Below are 18,141 nucleotides of genomic sequence, written 5' to 3'. Positions count from 1 at the left end.
ATTTGACACAAATACAAAGGACTATTGTTCCATTTAATTAGGGCCTAGTTTTTAATCTCGGCGTCTCGTTTAATTAAACTGAACACTCCTTCCTGTCGGGACTAAAAACGCTTCCGCGGCTTCTTCATCCTGTCAAACAGTTGATATGGGAAGCACAATAAAGGAGGCTAGCAGCATTTTAGGACCTTTTGAGGCTGTAGGTCGAACTCTTCCGGATAAGCACTGCATTATAAAAACCATCTGAGCATGTTGGGAAACTTTTACAGGCTCTACGGGAGTCGGGTGAGGCCATTTTGGTGACGTCAGCAGCGTCTCCATAGCGCGTAGACGGAGGAATCTGTTCTTGGAAAGCTGCGAGTTTCCATTCACACCATGAGTCACTAGGGCAGATACAGTTTTATCTGCTTCCCAATATAGCTGATGCAGGGTGAGGCGTTCCCGCCAGAATAAGAGCCCTCAAAAACACACACACACACACACCTGTCTAGCAGCTGGAGTGATATTTCTACAGGCTCGTGACAAAAGTTACACCTGCCGAGGAGAAGCAGAAACACTGGAGGACCGACTGATCTTTGTTCATCGCTCGTTTTGAAGCGGCGTGGAAAGTCTGCCGTGCAGCTGTGTTTGGGTCTCGACGTGTTTCAGAGTCCTGGACTGGATCACAGAGCGCTCGCTGCAGGTTTATAAATAACCAGCTACTCTTCCCTGAACACGCACCCGGGATGGCCGACTCTTAAAATGTCTTCCCCTGTCGGCTTTATTCACAGACAAAAAAAACCCAAAGAGGCCAATTCCTTTGGTAATAATTACCTCTTTAATGGGCTTTTTAGGGGCTGTTAATGTGCATCTGAACCATCATCCAAACTTTATTTAAAACAAAGCTTTAACAAAACAAAATTGCCAGGAGATTCTTTCTTTAAAAGAAAAAAAACTGCTAAATTTCACTTTTTTCCCCTAGTATATTAATTACAATTTCCATGTACTTTTGTTTTAATGAAACACATCAAATAAAGCAAAAAAGAGGCAAACATTTTTCATTTGTTCTCACTGTTTTAGTTTGTATTGCATCTGAATATCAAACCCTCCGCAGCATTATAGGCATCAACCCAAGTCTTCCAGCTCCACCGCTTCTGTCGTGGCGTTTTTTAAAGAAGAATAAAGTGCTTTTCGTTGAAATAAGTCTTTCTGAACCACTCGGTGAACGCACAACAGAGACAATGCCCGCCACCCTCCTCGAGGCGGTGGAATCCGTCTCGCGCGCGTGTGAAGGTACACGTTTACACGCTTGACCCCACGTGTAAGCGGGCAATAAAAATAAAAAGAGAAGAAGAAAAACATGAAACCAAACACTCAGCAGTTCACACTGTGCGTCCATTAATCTGTGCTTTAAGCTCTGAACGGTCTGCAGGCCCACTGAGGTGATCACTGTCAGGAGAAACGCTACTTTTATTTTTACATCTCAATCGGATCTGGATACAGGCATAAAAACACCCACAATGCACTTGGTCGGTGCTGCTCTGTCTCAGGCGTGACGTTCAGTCTCAGTCAGCATCGTGTATGTTGGTGCAGTACTTCAGTCTTCAAACTCTGAGACAATATTTAAAATAAGAATCCGACTGAATTCTCCTGAAGTGTTTTTTGTTGTGCTACGACGTTAAAACTTGAGTTTTTTTTTCTATTATTATTATTATTATTATTCCAAGCTGGATAAAGCCCTGAAAGAATTAGTGAACTCTACTTGGTGTGCTGTAAAGAGTTAAACTACAGAGTAGAGCTGAAATCCTGCGATCATTTGATTTGTGAACTGATCTCTGTCACATCAACGCTCATTTCTCGAGCGACGTTAAAGGGAAAGCTCCGATATTTTTCTAAAGTGAGACTCAGTGGAAGGGTTATGAACGGTTACCCGTTGCAGATTGGTTCTGACCTCGCCGACGAGCTGACAGCTGGGGTCGAGCCGGGCCAGAACCAGACTGGATCGCCGTCATCCTGGAACAGCTCCAGCCTCAAAACTAAAACCCCGGTTTCTGCGAACCCTGCTTTAGAAAACTTTCACGCTGCCAAAGTACGTGGCTATTTCAGCAGAAACGTTAGAATGTTCCTGCAGGAAGTGCCACAAGCTGCAGGGGAAGTGCTACAGCTAACCGCTGCTGCTTTCTTCGCTTGCAAATAACCACAGAATTACATATAAATAAGTGTCTAATGCAAAATAAAGGGCAGTGTGACGTTTATAAAACAGGTTCTGCTGCTCGTCAACTCCTTATAATTAAGCTCCCATTGTTCCAAACTGAGGATGCCAAAGAGCTATCTGCAACAGGTAAGATATTTATTGTTCATAACCTGTCCACAGAAGCAAACTTCAAAAGATCTGAACCAAACTTTCAATCATTTGATGCCTTGTCAGGACCTCTTTCTTTTCTGTCTCTATCCTGATCTCTCTCACACACACACACACACACACACACACACACACACACACACCCACTCCATGAGACAAAGGTGGGCCTCATCACATCCAAATGGGACTAAGGAACTCGGGGGACTGATTTGTGCCGTCTGTCCCGTCTGTCATCATTTCTGCTCTTTGTGTTCTAACTGTAAATAACACCAGAGCAAAGTAAAGCATTGATATGTCAAAACATCACAACAATGCTGATAACTGAACAGGCAGAACTGAAAAACAAAGAAGAAGAAGAAGAAAAAAACTATAGAAAGTCAGTTTTAAGGTGGCAGTCTTCTCAGGTGACTCAGTGGGACGCAGAAGTCTTCGTTTTTCATGTCACGTCCCTTAAGTCTGATCTCACCTCAGCTGTCCGAACCCGTCCCGCTGTGCTGTGTAACTCCCGCCACGTCTCTGATCGGCAGCCCGAGCCGGGCGAACGGCGCTCAGCGGGAAGCGGCGCGGCGTGGAGCTGCGGCGACGGGTTGACAGTTTAACCGTGTCTCCCTTCGCGACCATTAGCAGTTCAGGAAGGCACGTAATACTTTGAGAGTGCTCTCCGGTCACTTGAGGAGTTTTATGACCTGCTGTTTGGAGTGACAGGCACTTGAACGCCTTTCTGTCCCGATGCTGCGCCAACAGGAGACAGAGGCCGTTAGTGACAGGCAACATCAAATCAAAGGTGATTAAAGGGAAATAAAACCAATCGTAGAAACTGCTTACCCAATCTGTACTTCTCTTTAGCCTCTGACCGCTCTTCGGCATTAAAGTACCAGACTGTGATGGCGTAGCTGCAGGACACAGGAGACACACAAAGAAAGGTTAAAAGTACAATTAGGAAAGCAGCGATTGTTCAGCAGATGACCAGGATCAGCTTTTCAGTGTGATCAATTCGACCAGTCACAGTCCTTTAACGCACCATAGGTAGGAGCTCAAAAGCCTTTTTTCCCCCTGTCCGTGAATGCATCATAGCTAAGTGGTTAGTTTGAGCTGATATAAAACATCTTCAGAAGAGTAAGAAAGACAAATTTAGCTGTTTGTGACACCTTAAATGTGTTTAGAAAGAGGAAGTCCAAGAGGTGTAAGAGGCTGCTAAAAGAAAATTATCTTTACAGATATAAACATTTTCCTGCTAAGTATGAGCTCAAAAGTTTATTTTTAAGTATCACCTGCCACCTAAACTGAAACTATTTTAAGCCCTAATTACTTTGTGAGGCCTGCAGCTAAAAGACAAACGTAAATAAAGATTTTATAGCTTCACTGTTTGGAATATCAGGCTGTAATGTATACAGTTACAACAAATGTAGTGAATGTTTCACACATCTTAAAGTAAATCAAAGCTTCTCCTTATTTGAATATTATGTTTGACACAGCGCAGTTTAGTTTAAATTTAGGTTTTGTGGAAAAAAATGTTTGTCCTGTGATGTGCCTCACTTGTATTCATGTGAGGTCAAAGTTCTACAGGAATAAGGAGGAAAATTTATTTGTATTATGTCAATTATAGTTTTTGAGAGAAATCGACACATTTGAAATTGGCAGGTCAGAGTTGAAAAACAACAATCAGTGCATCTGTGGGTAGATTACTTTCAGACACACGACTTTAAAACAAACAGATCCAAATGAACCAAACTCTGCTGTGAGCAAGAAATCACACGATTCAAAGTAATGGTCAAAACGCCTGAAAGAAAATCCATCCGGATGGGTAATAATGTCCCTGCAGTCAATCAGAAACAAGAAGTTCAAAATGGTTGAGGTAATCGTCGTGGATAACGGAGGTCCCAGGCAGCGGAGGGTTAATTCCTACAGCTTCTCTCCCCCCCCGTGGGCCTTTGTTGTTTATTCCTGTCTCTCATGTGTGCGTCTCCAGCACGAGAGCCGCTATCGAACCTTCCTCCCCCTCCCACCGACCTCCTCAGGAAACACACGCTTCCTGCCTCCGGACCCCCCACCCCCCCACAGCAGTCAAACGGCAAAGGGAGGAAGGCTCGGTTTCACGTGATCCCGGCGGCGGACAAAACATTTTCTCGCGATGATGTAAATAAGCCCGTTGTTTAAGCGATCGTGGGTCTATCTCGTGTCAGCATCAAGGAAACGCCAACTGCTGCGGCTCCTGGTTTTGTTCCACGGCCAGCCAGTCGGCTTTATTTCCATCGCTTTTTGACTGATTGAGTTTACAAACACACAAGCGTGCTGGGCAAAGTCGTTGAGCTCGTTGGGATGAAAGGGGAAAGTGATGTTTCAGTAAATCTACATTATAGTTATCTGAAAATGCAGAATTCCTGTACTGTTGAGGCAAGCCAGTCTGTAATGAGTACCTTTAGTTATTGTGCGTACTGTATATACACTGCTGGTCTTTTCTGAACAATGTGAACATTTTTTTACTTCTAGTTTCCAGGTTACTGACCGAGTGGCGTAGGCTGGCTTGACTTCATGTGGGTTCCTGCGGTCAGACCAGAAGATGAGCAGCCGGTCGAACAAAGGTTCGATGTTGGCGACCACGTTTTTGCCTTCGGGATAGATCTGCAGCAGTCCTCCTTGCGTCTGCATAAACAAACGTGCACAAAACTCCATCACATGTCTGCAGTGCTGATTCTGCAGAAATGAACAGTGGTTTTTCTCAGGCTGGGAATGTGGTCTTATTCTTTTAGGTTTAAGGCTCAAGTTAACTCAGTATAAAACTTTAGCAGCTTCGATTTAAAAAAAAAAGGATCTGTAGCAGTGAAAGGACAGCTTAAAGAGCTTGGGGTTAGGATCCGAATCAAGCTGACAAACGTACCTCGACATCCCAGTTCTTGTTAAGATAGTAGATGCACGTGATGCAGCGGCCATCGCCGTTGGGGTTATCAACGTGGCGGACGTATCCCGCCCCGTTCCCTGGATAGCAAGCGACCATGGCCTAAAAGAAAATACAAACAAAAACAAGAAATTTAAGCATTTATTGTTGCATTTTAAATCCCATGAACGCTCCCTTCAACCATAGGAAGCTATCCTGAAGGGGGAATATTTCAACTTAACTCTGAGAAATGTGTCAGGGTTCGGCTGCTGTTCCCAGCTAAGAAACGATCTGCAGATACAGTCTGCATTGTCAAACAATAGTCCCACGCTGGCATTTCCCCTGCTGGACGTCTAGAATGTTGGGAGGCAGAAGGATGCCACTTTCCCCGGGGGAGAGTCGGGAGGTAACCGAGACTCGCGTGAAAGCTCTCCGGGTCGACGCACATTCCTGACCGCGTGTCTGAGAAGGGACTGGAAGACGGCAGGACCGTGGCTCGCTTGGAAACAAGCCGGGTACGAGCTGAGCCGATGTCTGTGTGATCAGGCCACACTGAACAGTTTCCGAGCTCTCCCCTCTGACTGCAAAGAGCTCAAACAGCCTCTGTTTCTTAAGAAACGTCGACAGATGACAGATTTTGGAAATTCAGACAATTAGTTCTTAAGGATGGCAACAAAGGAAGTTAAAATGTCAGTGTCTTTGACTCATGCTGACAGATAGTCAGTGCATCACTTCAGCTTGGCTTTAGGACACCATCAGTCACAACTAACAGGTTCTGCACTGCTGCAGTATCGATTTAACGCGCTCGCCGCCGCCACTGAAGCTCTGCAACACCGAAATGAGAGTCTTAAGCCCTCAGAGAGATAAAAACAAACCGTTCCCCCCCCTGTGTTGCTTTGTGACAAGTAAACGCGGCGTTTCGTGTAAGGAGGCACACGCTGCCTCCCTCCGACTCGTCTTCCTTCACAGCCAAGTGGTTTTGGTTGCGACTGGTCCCAGCCACCATTGTCAGCGCTCATTACTGGCCTCCGCTCGCAGTCAGAGCTCATTAACCTCCGAAACCCGTTTTACTTCAGCTGCCAGGAAAGAATCCCTGTTTCACCATGAAAATTCTGAATGTTGGCTAAACAAAACGATCTCTGTGATCAGTAAACACAAGGCTGTGTTTAGAAAAAGGCGCAGGAGGCCAACTGATCACTTCGTGAGCGGCCTGTTGTGTCGGGCTGTCACTTCGGCAAACGTTCGTCAGGTTCCTTTATTTTCGTTAGTGTGACTGTGGGACTATTTCAAGGTATAGTTCCATGAAACCTCAAACATAAACAAAAAAAAACAGCTTCTCTTTATTTGATACAGAGTACATCATTTCCTGTCATTTTGTGTCGTGTTTCTGTCCACTTAAATGTAATTTTAGGACTTTGTTTTTAGTCTCTGTGAATGAATGAAGGAAATAACTGGTTAGATTTAGCTTAGGGTTTAGTTTTATCTAATATGCCTTTTAGCTTGTTTTCTAAATTATAATTAGAAAGCATTTACAACGACTCAAAGCGGCAAATACAAATGTTTGAGCTCAAACTCTAAATACATCGAAGGAAGCTTTTGTAAATGATGTTAATTATGACCCCGTTGGAGCGACCCACGGGGACTTTTTGACTAATGATAATGACAGAATGGAGAGGTTTTCATAAATAGTCAGTTCCTGTTTTGGTTTGCAGCTTGAGTACAAAGGGTTGCAGGTTGTTTTTTTTGTTTTGTTTTTATTTTAAATTTGGTTTTGGGAAACATTCGGGCTCGCTGCTGAGTAACTTGAATTTGAATATAACATGTTACTTTCTGCGTTTATGCACTAAACAAAACATGATAAAACCGTCCTGTATTTTAGTGACAGGAAAAGGAGAATAAAAAGCAGAGAAATGTCACCGAGCGATTATATAAATGACAAAAGTTTTAATTATTCTAATACTGTTTTAAGTGAAAAATAATCAGCATTCAAGCTTTACAGAAAGAACAAGCGGCCACCTTTAACTCCTTTTAAGCTTTCGCTGATCATCCTTTCAAAGCTGACGAAAAAATGACCAAACGGGGGGTTCCTTTTAGGAACTTTGTGACTTTGTCACAGTCAAAGTCGTATATTACCGTCTGTTTCGGATCAATCAATGAGCAGCTGATAACAGCGAGCTGATAACCTATCGGGTGGGGAAACATGCCCTCGTGTGCAAACAAGAACCTGTTCCATTTGCAGCCGTGACAGGGACAAAGAAACTGACATCCTAATAAATAAATAAAACTGAAGATTCAAATAGTTCAGGCACCTAATCGAGCTCAATAAGTACCTGGTGTACATTTCAACCCGCTTTCCTCGAGGAGAAGTGTCACTGTAGTGGGCGTGTTTTTTCTACAAATAGCTTTTTGCAGCAGTCTCAACATCAGCACTTAACCACAATTAACATGTAATATGTCATACCAGACAACTCAGCCCTCGCCTGAAGCATAAACATGAAAGACGACAGCATATTGAAGCCCAGACAGGACAGGCATACGTCATTTTAAAAGGAGTGTTGAGTGATTTATTGTAAAACCGCTTGAGGCGTTAGAAAGTGAACCAACTCCAAACCAGCTTTCTACGCATCCACTTTATTTCAGTCTCTTCTTATTCGCAAAATATACAGACGCCCTGACGCAGCACATCCTGCCACTCATTTCTGCCTTCCTGTCTTCTTTATGGCTGCTGAGAACAGTGCCCACGCCGAGATTCAGTGGAATCACCACCCGTCTCCCAGGTACGAGCGTTAATGCCCAAACCGCCACTAACCCCGAGATGTGACGACAGCGCAGACAGAACCAGCTGTGCTGGAAGAGAGCGTTACGGCTGCATGCATGAGAGAGAGCGAGCGAGCGCTGAGGGCCACGATGAGGCTGAACAAATACGTGGGAGTGAAGTGGAGCGCTGAGGTGAAGTTTTTACCTCAAACAGTTTGGAGCGAACTCGGGGCGTTGCGTTTCCACATTTTTCCCCAAGCCGCTGTTTCAAATCGTCTCCTGTTTGGTACCAAACATCTGGACTGTAGCAGAGAAAGAGAGCTTCATTCTGACCAGATGGATGAGCTAGTGGCTAGTCCGAGCACGGCCAAGACCAAAGAGGATTGCTGTTTTCTTTAAACGACCTCAAATTAAAAATATTTCACAGCAGTTCGGTGCTATTTTACAAACCTTTTCACAGCCGTGCATTAAATGGTTAATTACATGGTTGTTTGCAAGCAGTCAGTGTCAGCAGCAGCTAGCTGTAGCACTCGTGGTGAAGCCTGGGGCGCTTCCAGAATGAATGTTATTGTATTTCTGCCAGAATAATTGAGCAATGTGAGACAAATGGAAACGTTAAAGTTAAAAAAATAAAGCGTTCACATGAACCACTGTAAAAATTTATAAAATCCATTTTATTCATCAAGAACAATGCAATCAGAACACTCCAACGGGTTAGAGAAACCCATTACTGACGTGTTGCTTACAGGACTTCTCCCCAACAATCAATTTGAAATTCTTGCCCCTAGCAAGTTTGCTTTTGTATCTCTGAATACACTGCATGAAAATAGTAATAGTGATTACTAATAATCACCATCATGTATGAGATTGAGGCTATTTGAAGACAGCAGCAATCCATGTTGGTCTCAGCCTCGCTCAGACTAGCTGTTCATTTTGGCCTCTTTCCACCCTTAACACCGACCTTTTATCAGAGTCAGCGATAATAAAAGCCTCTCGAAGTCTTACCAGAACAGCTGCTTTTCTGTGTAAATAAAACGTTTAGTTTATGTTTTACAATGTCTACAAGGAACATTGTCCATTTTCAGCATCTACATGGTTTATAATTTCTCCTTTGTTAACTTTTCTATCCAACATTGTTCATAACTCTTACCCGGGTTTCCACTCAGGGGCATTTCTGAGCTTTAAAGTCAGATCCAGCCTCATTTAACTCTAATTTATAAATACAGCTCTGAATCGATGAGTCATAAAAAGCTCTTATGTTGCTGTCGTGGTATTCATGCTTGGTTCTCATCAGGTTTGTGACACATTTGAACAGCCTCCAGAGAACTATAATTACTTATTACTTAAAAAAAAAGGCAAGCACAGACAAACTGCAGCTCGATTATTGCAAATGATGCAATATTTAAGATTTTATGAGAGTCGTGGCTATGAAAGGGAAAATCTGAAGGAGTGTCCCAGCACAAATATATCTATGTAGTATACTTTGACTGAGAATTACTGTATGTGCGATCATGCTAAATGAAACCAGCTCAACAAGAAAAAGAATACGTCTAAAGTCCTAACCCCGCTTCAGTGGTCTCCTCTGCAACAGTGTGGATCTGTGATGGGGGTGGGGGCTCTGAGGGTGTAACTCAAGGACACTGGTTTCCCAACTCTGGAAGTTTAAATCAGCCGAGCTGCTAACTGAAAGGCAGAGCCGCCACTCAGCTCAATTTTCAGCCCCGATTACTCTTGAGAAAGCTTAAATACACAGGATGTGGCAGAAATCAGGATTTTTGTTTTGAAACAGTTTAAACCAGCGGTATCCAATCCCGGGTCCTGGAGGGCCACTTTCCTGCATGTTTTAGATGCTTCTCTGCTTTGACACAGCTGATCTGAATGACTGAGTGATTAACGGGCTTCTGCAGAACTTGGAGAAGTGCCGCAGATCAGGGAAAGGATTGAAACGTGCAGGAGAGCGGTCCCTCCAGGACCAGGATTGTCCGCTGCCGCCGCTTTAAACCAAACTGTAACTGAACGAGGTGAACAAGATGCTTTCTGTGCAGCCTCTCCTGGCTCGTGTTATTCTGCCACACTGATGTTTTCATGACTGGCCCCATCAGCTAAAAAAAAAGATTTTTTTTGGTTGCAGGAAAGGAAATTAAATAATTAAAAGCTGCAGTGACCGTGAACTAGCTCAGACCCAGACGCTCAGAGATGACTGAGCAACGTCTGGCTGCACTTTTTGTTTTGCTTCGAGGGTCACTTCTCAAAGCCTCAACCCTCACTTAACGCGGAACCGCATCAAAACAGACTTGTGAAAGAGATATGTGCTCCTGTATTTTTTTTCTGTCTGTGTGCAGAGGACCAAAAACGTGCACGGGACACTCCGCGGCTCAAGTCAGAGCTTGCTGCTTTTGCCAGTCATCCTATTTAGAGATCATCCTTCTCTTGTGCTTTAAAACGTGGGATAATCAGGAGATCCAAATTCAAAACAAATTTCATTACACCTACTATATTCCTAACACCGGGTATTTTTCATGCAAACAAAGCACAAGAAAAAGAAAAGGTGATAAACTGTACTCTGTCCGATGAGTCAGTGTCACTATGGCCACAATGACGCTCGTTATGGATGAGTCACTGTGGAACATTTTGAGAAGGCTGCACCAGTTTTGGTGTTTACTCCTCCGTAACAAAATGGGATTTTCAGTAAAAATAATCACAGCAGCACAAAATAGGACTAACTACACTTAACACAAAGTTAGGCATAACGTACAACTGTAAGCACTGAAGAATGTAAATATGAAGTTCATTATATTAGCTCCAACTTGTTACTAATAAATTCATTTTTAGATTAACAGCATCGCGGACATTTTCAGATGTTAAAAATCAAGCCTGCTAACATTAATCTTTGTCCCAGTAGAGCTGCCGTAGCCTTCTGTGGTAGAAACATGTCGCAGTAATAGTTGAAGATACAATATGACTGTCTTTAGTAATGATTTTGGAAATTTATACACAAATCGAATGTTTCGCTGATAAAGACGACGCTAATGGCGTCAGCTTTTCTATGACATTTATAATGTTAAGTTAGCATCTATGCTAACTGTTGCTCTGCAGCCTGTAATAGTTTTTTTTTTTAATTGACATATGGTAAATTATTGTGCATTCTTTATTAGCATGAAAATAAATAAGTGTTAATTTATGTAAAATAAATCATGGTCATTTACGTTTCAAGACAACTGAAATGCACCGAGAATCCTTTTCTAATCGTATTGCAACCCTTTAGATTGTTGTGGGGCGTCTAAAGATTCCCACCACTAACAAATACTATTAAAGATTATAATTCAGTCTGAAACATTATAGGACATAACATACAATGCCCAATAAGGAGTTCATAGTGGTGTTTTCATATTGTTTGCTTCAGCTGACAAACACTACAACCCTGCGGGGGTCTACTGACAGAGATCTGAGCTAATAAATGTGATTATGATGTTATTAGTTCAGTATGGAGCAACTGGAACAGTTTCTGTCAACTTTAAAGAATCCTCTGCCTTCCTTCTATCATAGCTCAGTACAGGGCAAAACCAACTATAACATCAGAGGGGACTTTCTACATCTATAAAAGACAACCAGTTTGGAAGAAAGTTATTATACAGTATGCTTCTAAATCCTACAAACTGCTCCTTTCCTCGGTCAACCAGATCTCTGTAATCCTGAGTGCGTGAACAGAAGTCTACTGAACTTTCTTTCTTTGTTTTTGAACACTCTTCACCTCTCGTTCAAAAGGTTTTTTTCAAAGCTTGTGAGGGAGAAAAGGGAAAAAAAAAAACGGACCAAGAAGAGAAGTCCAGTTGCTTTCTTCTGACGCACCACTGGCCTACATAATTCACCAAGGTCTTAGCAGTTTGTTTAACTGTTGGTCATGTGATGGATTGGCGAGCTGTCCTAGGCCTTTCAGCCCCCCCACCACCACAAACAAGGACACAGTGGGTACAGAAAACTGAGTCATTCATAACACTTCATACGTTTTCTAACAGTGGCAAAACCACAAAGTGTTCCTCGTAGCCTCACAAATTCTTTATTTTAAAAACCCAACAACATGGTGGTGCATCTGTCCCATGCTTACATGGATTTCAAACATTTGGTTAGCGTACCACCAGTGGCATTTCCACATAAACACACTGTAATGCTGATGTTCCCAGTTTATTGATTTGAAGCAGTGTCTGTGTACGTTCAGAACGACCGATCTGCAGAAGCTAGCTAGCGGGTCTGCTAGGCTTTGGAGGGGGGGGGCCATCCAAGTGCGCACTGCAGCAGCTGGCATAATGCCGACTATTGTACTGCATCACTTCTCTTCACCCGCTAAACTCTTTGCTCACTGCCACCAACCCCCTGTCCCCTCTCTCCACCACCCTCACTTCCAGTCTAATCCCACCCACTTCTCATATGTGACTTTCAGTAATAAGTTGCTTCTTTCTTCCTCATCATACAGGACTTCTCCGCCATCGTCTCAGGTCGGGCTGGTGGTCGCCTTCTGTTAATGGTGCGACCTTTTGCGCCGCGTGCCTCTCAGAATGCAAAGCGCGACTCCTGGAAATGCCAAACGAACTGCTGGCGAGGCATTACTCAGGGTACTGCCAAGCAGCTCCATTCCCACACCCCCCGCCCCGTCTCTTTCATGCACAATCCACCGCTCTGCTCTGTATGGGCCTGTTACCAAGGCAACGGCAGGAAAATATTTTGCGCGTGAAGCGAACGCTCGATAAGATGAAGGCAAAGGGGAGCGAAGTAAACGACGGAAAAGAGGTCAAAACTCAAAGACAAAAAAGTGGAAAACAAGTGAGGGTAAAAAAAAAAAGGAGGATTTGTTGGATAACTGACACAGGAGGGTGGATGGAAACGCTGCAGTGACCTTTTACTTAGCTGGCTTCAACTCCAGCGAGATCCTCCTTTTTCCTTTCTAACAACTTCCTGTCATGCACACGCCATTACTGCACCTATTGCTTTGCTGAGCTCGGTACTCGTCCACAGAAACACCCATCCAGAACAATCTGTACTCCAGACTAAAGCAGTCCAACATCTTTACCAAAGAAAAACTCCGTTATTATCTTGGCAAAAAACAAGAAACACCTTAGAAGGAAAGTGGTATATATATATATATATATATATATATATATCAACATATCACACTCTTTGGTACACTACAGAAAACTATTTTATGTGTACTTTTAAAACCCGTTATATGAAACTACCTATAGATGAACTCTATAAGTCAGTGAATTTTACAGACATTGAGCTAAAATCTGATGTGGTAGTAGCTAACACAGACTCTCCATACAAACACCATAGTTTCTCACCGCAAATGATCCGAGTCTAAAATAACAGCAGATTGTTGATTTGTCACATCAAATAAACTTCAGTCGTAAAGCTAAACGGCTGCGAAAGAGAAAACAGGTTTTTGTTTTCAGTCATAACTCAGGCACGTTTTAATTATTCAATGGCAGGCAGATGTTCTCAACTATTAGGCAAAAAAAAAAAAAATTTAATTCAAGCTGCCATAGCCTCCCCCCACCCATCCAAACCTATCACCGTCATTCTGAAGTCAAAGAGAGCAAAGGTCACTGGTGCGTCTTTGTTTAAACACAGGGTCAAGATTGTGTAAATCGACTAGAAGTGCACTGAGGGCGAGGTGTCTGAGGTTAATGAGCTGAGTGAGGTCATGGAGTTATTAGGAAGAAAAGACGGAAACTTTCATAACTGCTGTCTATGAAAATGTGCAATAAACAGAGGAATGAAACCCTCAAATGGCAGCAAATGAAAGAGGGGAAAAATAATAACTTGACAGCTGTTTTGTATCTGTATCTGTTCTAATCATTAACTTAAAAGGTGCCATCGTTAGTCTTGTTGATTAAGAGGTAAAGCTGATTTTCGTTGTCACCTTCTGACTAATTTCCCCCCCGGGGAGAAGCAATACACCTTACTACTTAAACCAAATCTGACGGGAACCGCGAGAACTGAGTCGGAACAGTTTACACAGTTTGCCATGTGGAAAACTATCCAAAGCTAAGATGCGGCATCAGTTTAGGATGTTCTCTGCCAAGCCTTTTAAAAACAAAATCTGCTCAGCATTGTCTGGGGGTGTCGCATTGTAAATCCTCGCAGAGCTGCCACCAGAGCCGGAGAAACACAGTCAGCGTGACAGACAAAGACAGATCGTAGACCGTCAGACAAAGTTCCTGCCATGGGTTTGTTGGGATTTTTCTCTCTCTCTCTCTTTTTTTCTTTAAACCTCTAATGCAATGTTTTTCCACGCAGCCCACGTGGTTCGAGAGATCAGATAACGGAGGCAGAAATAAACAAAAAAGAACTCCCCTCTACCGCGCCAGCATCACGTTCGTGTGGTCAAAGTGATGGTAGAAAATGCTGGCAGAGATAAAGTGATGGCAGTAGAGATACAGGCCTCGGAGTTGTCTTCTTTTTTTTCCCCTTTTAGATTCCAGTGGGATGGAGGCAGGAATGGAACCCCCCACCCCTCCCGTGCCAGAAAATCACATGACTTTTCCTGACACGCTACCTGTGGCGTGTGTGTGTGTGTGTTTGCCTGCCCACACGTCGGCATCACAGACGCAGAGATAAAGCAGAGCAGAAAAGACACAACCACTAGCCCCACTAACGTCATCAGACTGACGCGCATGCTGAGAGTTACCTGCAGGCTGTGTTTACCCAGAGATCTGCTGGGATATGACCCCAACGCTGCTCTCACCTTAGTGCGTCCGTTGATGACACAGTTCCCCAGCTGTCCATTGGCAGCGCTGTACATGACCACCTCGTCGATGTGCGCCATCAGGGCCCCGATGCTGTGGCACCCGGGCTCCTGCCCCTCCACCCAGGCAATCTGGTCCCCCCGGATGTTCCGAGAGGGAATGCTCCTCTGGCTCACCAGCTGCCCGCCCCGAAACTTCCCGCTGCGGTTCAGAACCTCCACCTCCTCCAGGACCCGGTCGCCCAGCTGCTGCCCGAGGAAGTTGTCCTTCACGTAGATGCCGTAGTACTTCATGCAGGGGATGATGTATTGCTTGGCGATGCGCTCTGCGCACAAGCCAGCGCCTCCTGCAGCGGGCCGTAGTGCCGGGGTGGAGTTCATCAGGATGGGTGCAGCTGATGAGTCTGAGGGTGCCGAGAAATGTCCATTGTGCTGGTTAGTATTGGAGGAAGCAGGAGCAAAGATGGGGTTGCTATAGGAACCGCTGCTGCTAACAGTAACAGTGAGGGGGGCGAGTCCTCGGGTCACTCTGGGGGCCTCGGATGACTTGTTAGCAACAGCTCCATCAGCCGGCTTCCTCCTCTTCAGGTCCGAGTCTCCTGATGAGAAAACCGGGTCTGCAGAGCTGCCTAACCCGGGTGACCCCATCACGTGACCATTGTGGATTTCCGACCAGGCGTCCCGGTTCTCCCCACACCTCCTCTTCTGCTGCTGCTGAGTCTGCCTGACCTTTAGGTCACCGTTGAACCTCCGCGTTAGCAGCGAGCAGCCCTCCGGAGCAAGTCCGTCTCCGTTTTCCGCCAGACGGCCTCTGCCCGTGAGGGGGCACGCGCCCATCCCGCTCACCTGCGCGGGGTAACCGTGCGGCGTGTGAGCCAGGGCGCCGGCCTGGTTCCCCTCCACGGTGGCGGAGGGAGACACCACCCCGCCGTTGTAGAGGGGCGGCACGCCGCTCTTCGACTGCTTCGTCGGGGTCGTTATTCCGGGCGAGTTGGCCTGGGAGGCCATGTCCGCCAGCAGCTCCGCGGCCGTTTGGCTCCCGGCAGGCGCCGCGCAGAAGCCGTTCAGACCCATGTCCGCCTGGTAGTGGATGTCCGCCGGCCCGGAGGGAGAGACGAGCCGCTGCGGCAGCTGGCCGCTCGTCCTCCGCCTCTCCTGCGGCTCTGGGAAAGCGACGGCCCCGGTCGGCTTCAAAAGGTCCGTCAGCCCCAAACTCTCCATTTCATGCCGTCGTCTGCTGGGTGCGCACGTACCTCACGTCCTCGCCTCATTTTCCAACCGAGCCGCTGCCTTCTCTGACGGGTTGGAGCTCAGCCGCGACCGCTGGAAGTTTCATCCTCCTCCGCCGCCTGGCCCTTTACTTCACCCGCTTTCAGAGCCTCGCTATCCTTCCTGACCGCCCCTTGGACATTTTCTCACGACGTGGGACATCTGTGGACAGCGAAACGATACAGTTTAGGGGCTAAATATAGCGCAGTCGGTGCAGACCACCTGTCACCGTAAACAGACGTTAAAAAGCGTTAACAACAAAACAAACGGTCCGCCGTGCCCGGCTTCTGATTTTATCTTTAAAAAAAGGCACAAAAACAAAATGCCAAGCATAACAAAGTTGTATTATCGCCCCCAATCGTACGCAGCTTACACACTCACGAGCCGAAAATTATGACTTTTTAGACTTTTAATTTCATCTTTATGACAACATTTTAAATGATGAAACTCAACACAATTACTTTACCGTAGTTACGTCAAACAATAACTAAATGTATACATTTGACAATTATTTTTACTATAAAAAAAGCTTGAGAGCTTTAAAAATTGTAATATATTTAAATTGCACACTCATAACTGAATATTTCGCTTTTGTTTGATTTTTTCGCCACTTTAAATGACTCTTACTTCTTAAATATGAGGTTATGGTTTACGTAAGTTATAAACCTGTTAAAATAGGTTCCTAATTGTTGAAATTCGGTGTTAATACCGTCAGAGGAGCCTGTCGAACCTCTCGCTCCTGCTCTTACCTACAGCAGCCTCGCAGCAAAGCGACTCCTCGGTGAGCGTACGTGACGGGCTGAGAGTACGCATCTTACTTCCGGGTTTGTGTCGCTGGCCCGCGCGTGCCAACCAGTGATTTTTGTGTCGGGTTATAAATAATATCCGGGCGGCGAGGAGGCGAACTAATGCCGCTCCGACACCGTACACCCGACCGACAGGTGAGGGGAGAAGCTCTGAGCCACACAGACTCCTTCCCACCCGCCAACTGAATAATAAAAAACACCTCCCCCCCGCGTGGAAGAGCGGCCCCCCTCCCCTCCTCTCGCGCCAGTCATTTGCATGGATCCGAGTCACGTGACCTGCCGAGCCAAAAAACCGCCCTGTCGCAAAAACAAAATAAAAGTGTGCTACTGTGAGTTTGTGTGGCCTTTGCACATAAAAGCGGTAATGTCAATGTGAATAAAACCTACATGTAATTAAAGGCCTAGCGTTCCTTGAAGGAATGCTTATCACCCGCCACCTTCCTTTGCCAGACTTTTTTAGACCAAGGTCAAAACCAGCTGAGAAAGTAGACTTGTAGCCGTTTTTAAGTAAAACCAATCTTGTGTGATATCACAAGATGGTGCACCCTCTAAGCATGACTTGTGAATGACTCTCAGTTACTACCACACCGAATTTTACTTCACTATCTGTAAAATTGGCCGAGTATCGGCCAGTTTTTCTCTGTTGGCTAATGACAATCAGCTGTGGCAACCATATTAAATAAGATTGGCTTTAAACGTCAACCAGCTGTATTTTTACATTCAGTGATTATTTAATGAAAGTTTCATTAAGTCCCGTGGTTCACGAGATATTTTCCTAACAGACAGAACTGAATCCAAACAGGTAGTGGCCAAATTTTGCAATCTGTTGGTTCTGCCAATATGTGTTGGTGATCAGTCTCAGCTACTACCACGCCGAAGCTTAGGTGAATGAAGTCATTTTTGTGTGTGTTTTTTTAGGTTAATTGAAATCCACATTATATTTTATTGATAGAGACAAACACACACACACCTTTTACCACTGTGGGCAATTAAAAATGGTATTATGAAATTGTTATTATGTCAATCAGCTTTTTGCAGTGGCCTCAAACTTGTAAAATAATATAGATAATTACTGTTCTCTGCTCAAGATTCACCTACTTTTTTTGGCTTTATGACCCAAATAGACCTTAATCTTTTTACTATTCTTATATATTGTGTTCCATTTTTTGATTGTTTTTTGTTGGCTGATTTGTAAACCACTTTGGTTGACCTAAATGTTCTGTCTAAATAAATTTGACTCAGACATTTTATTCTTTTTCAGATACATTAAATCCTTGGATTTTGATTAAACTTTAGTAGGATTTTAAAGTTATTTAGGCGCCTGGGTAAGTGTTGTAGTCATTTGTATGTGAAC

The 18,141-nt window shown here is 44.6% G+C and overlaps 1 protein-coding gene across 3 annotated transcripts; it reads right to left on the bottom strand.

The window, feature by feature from the left end:
- Positions 1-791: 791 nt before the first annotated feature.
- On the bottom strand, positions 792-16,964 carry egln2 (egl-9 family hypoxia-inducible factor 2). Of its 3 annotated transcripts, none has more exons than XM_017429032.3 (6): positions 16,691-16,964; positions 14,713-16,143; positions 5,217-5,336; positions 4,845-4,981; positions 3,164-3,231; positions 792-3,070 (listed from the first exon to the last, which is right to left on the bottom strand). In XM_017429032.3, exons 2-6 carry the CDS (start codon positions 15,931-15,933, stop codon positions 3,018-3,020), a joined length of 1,599 nt encoding a protein of 532 aa, XP_017284521.1. In that variant the 5' UTR covers positions 15,934-16,143; positions 16,691-16,964; the 3' UTR covers positions 792-3,017. The 3 variants fall into 3 exon arrangements, with proteins under 3 accessions (XP_017284521.1, XP_017284520.1, XP_017284522.1); XM_017429031.3 differs by having other exon boundaries at positions 16,731-16,964; XM_017429033.3 differs by having other exon boundaries at positions 16,735-16,964.
- Between the last annotated feature and the right edge of the window lie 1,177 nt (positions 16,965-18,141).

The sequence above is a fragment of the Kryptolebias marmoratus genome, linkage group LG2, assembly GCF_001649575.2.
Source record: "Kryptolebias marmoratus isolate JLee-2015 linkage group LG2, ASM164957v2, whole genome shotgun sequence".
Lineage (NCBI taxonomy): Eukaryota > Metazoa > Chordata > Actinopteri > Cyprinodontiformes > Rivulidae > Kryptolebias > Kryptolebias marmoratus.
Note: the sequence above shows the minus strand (reverse complement) of the source record. Positions and strands in the feature narration are given on the sequence as shown.